This window comes from Rutidosis leptorrhynchoides, chromosome 1, assembly GCF_046630445.1.
Source record: "Rutidosis leptorrhynchoides isolate AG116_Rl617_1_P2 chromosome 1, CSIRO_AGI_Rlap_v1, whole genome shotgun sequence".
NCBI classification, from domain to species: domain Eukaryota; kingdom Viridiplantae; phylum Streptophyta; class Magnoliopsida; order Asterales; family Asteraceae; genus Rutidosis; species Rutidosis leptorrhynchoides.
The window spans coordinates 724,733,543-724,736,269 of record NC_092333.1 but is presented as its reverse complement, the minus strand read 5'-3'; the positions used below and the strand labels follow the sequence as shown (position 1 = coordinate 724,736,269).

Genomic DNA, 2,727 nt, shown 5'->3' with positions numbered 1-2,727 from the left:
ATGTTCACTAATCAGAAACAGGGTCATTTACTTACATGCCAACAAATTCGATTAGGGAAAAGAAGATGAGCACCGAATGCACAAGCCTCCATACATAAAATATGCGTATGCCATTGAAAAATCGGCATATTCTGGTTCTACATTCATACCTCATTGTTAGTAACGTTTGAACTATGAAGGCTAGGGGCCCAAAACATGATATGAGCACCCCCAACACATTGTTTAAGCATTACTTCTATCAAAAGACTCGTGAAACCTTAAAAAAGGTGAATTATTCACTATTGACCTCTTGAGCATTCTAATACCCACTATCGAACAACAAAACTCACTATTTTGAACATCATTATCATTATATAAATTTACAATTTTTATACCAAAGATTTGGATAAGGTAAGACATTAAATCAATGTTAAGTTATTTTATTAAGGAATTTTGATAAATTACCTTATCTTGTAAGGTGAAATCACATGTTTGCATATTAAACCTTCATGTTTTCTATTTCCAAAAAATATAACCACCATCAAAAATCAAAAATTTGTTACATACCGCAAAGACAATTTTTTTCCTCTCGTATATACCCCACCACCTTCTACAACTTTAATGATCGTTTTTTCTTTTCTTTCTATATTCTAAATTAAAAAAACTAGTACTAATAATTTAAAAATAACAATATTAAAAAAAAAAAAAAGAAGTGGACTAAAATCATCCACAGAGAAAATAGAATCAAAATGGAGCGACGTCACTATACGCAAAATCATCTGAATTTCGAACCGATTTTTCCGACCATGAATCCCGGAGCAGTTTCAACAGCATTTGTGCTTTTCGCTTTGCACGCGCTGTACAATCACTCTGTACAAGCAACAACAGCTGTGTCAATATCCCCGCCGCCACCGCCACCCTCTGCAACTGTTCCGTCGCTGTACACAACTCTAGCAACGCTCCGGCAGCGTATTCCGTAGCTCGATCACTTACTTTCAAAATAATTTTCACTAATAATGGCACAGTCAGCGCGTGAGACGCAAATGCAGTACATCCTTCTGGTATCCTACATAAAAGCTCCACCGTGGCTAACGCTCTTTCGGCGTCACATTTTTCGAAATCAGCCAACCGGTCAATCAACGCCTCAACTGCTCCGGCATCCACCGCCTTGTGACGGTGTTCCTTCACCAAACATAACGCAAACAATGTTTTGATTCCGACTTTCATTGCGCGCGGATACGTTAACGAAAAATTCAAGATATCAACGATTCGTTCGAAAACGTCGTCGTTGTTGCTGATTTGTGACCGGTCCTCCGTCGATTTCGTTCCGGCGACGACATTTTCAAGCAACGACGCTGAATTAACTCTAACGTCAATCGACGTATGCGATAGGAGCGAAATTAGGTAACGGATCCGATCCGGATCCGACGACACTAACGAACACTCCGATTCGGATAGGAGAAATGAAGATAAAAGCGCTAGCGATTCAATCTTCAGTTCCTCTAGTTTAGGGTTTGTTTCGGTGAACAAAATTCCGATAAGTACCTCACGTGCGTTATGCGTGGAGATAAGAGAACGGTTGTTATCCGAATCACGTGCAAGTCCACGTAGCCTACGTAGCGCGGACAGCCTGGCATGTTTGGTATTTGACTCGGATCCAGCCTGGTTTAATAAGGAACGAACCATGACAGGATCCGCTGGTTGTTTTGGTGTTGGGATTCGTTCCACACCGTAAGACCGGTTAGCCACACACCATTCCTGTATGAGCCGGCGTAACGTGTGGTTGGGGATTAAGGTGAAGTCTGTTAACGGCAAACGGGTTACAGGGCAGGTTGTGTTTCCGGTAGCCACCCATGAATCGATGCTAGACCGGTCGTATGTTTGACCGGTGTTGACTATGACTGGATCTGTCATTAGTTCAAGGGAAATTGGACACCTGAAATGATAAGGGATCTGCACAGCAACATCCAATGGCTCTAAACTTCGAGGCATTTTTTTTTTTTTTTCGTTTTCCCAACTTTTATCGCTTCTTTCAGTTCAAAATTTATATTAATTCGTTGTTTGTATAGGGTAAGATTTTGGAATTCTGACACATGATTTATTCATATTTGTATTTATATAAGTATGCAATGAAATGAATGAAATGAAATGGAACAGGGGGGACAAAGTAAGAAACACAACAGAGGGGAGGTGGGAAGGGTGAAGGGGGTGTGGCCCTTTTTATCTGACGATGGTACTTTGTTTACTTCTTACCACACGTGTGTTACCATTAACTTGAGGCTTAACCATAGTTGTTGAATGGAGTGGGGTATGGTCAAAGGTGGTAGGCCCATTTTCATGCTGGAATGGAAAGAAAAGATATCTAAACTCCCATCATCACGAATAAAAGATTCTACTCGTATTTTTCTATTTTGGTTTTTTAGTTTTTTTTGTTTAGAATTTTCAAATGATAACCTAAAGATCGTTATAAATGTTATAATTCAGTAGGCTTATAACTACTTTTAATGGTTATAAGAACAAAGAGAGAAAAAGAGAGAAGAAAGAGAGAAGAAATATTGATATTGATATTTCAAGAGAAATGGTGCACCTTAAATGGTTACCATACATGTCTATTTATAGTATAAAATATTACTATGCAAGAAATATAATAATAATAAAATTAACATCCAATCTAGATATTTTATAACACAATCTAGATATTTTATAACACTCCCCCTTGGATGACAATTTTATTAGAGAATAACTAGT

General features: G+C 38.4%; 1 protein-coding gene across 1 annotated transcript; it reads right to left on the bottom strand.

Moving 5' to 3' along the window:
* Positions 1-476: 476 nt before the first annotated feature.
* Positions 477-2,140, bottom strand: LOC139886330 (U-box domain-containing protein 26-like). The gene has a single exon (XM_071870095.1). It carries the CDS (start codon positions 1,969-1,971, stop codon positions 724-726), a length of 1,248 nt encoding a protein of 415 aa, XP_071726196.1. The 5' UTR covers positions 1,972-2,140; the 3' UTR covers positions 477-723.
* Between the last annotated feature and the right edge of the window lie 587 nt (positions 2,141-2,727).

Coding starts and splice junctions, on each gene's coding strand:
- LOC139886330 (XM_071870095.1), bottom strand. CDS start 1,971: ATGCCTCGAAGTTTAGAGCCATTGGATGTTGCTGTGCAGATCCCTTAT.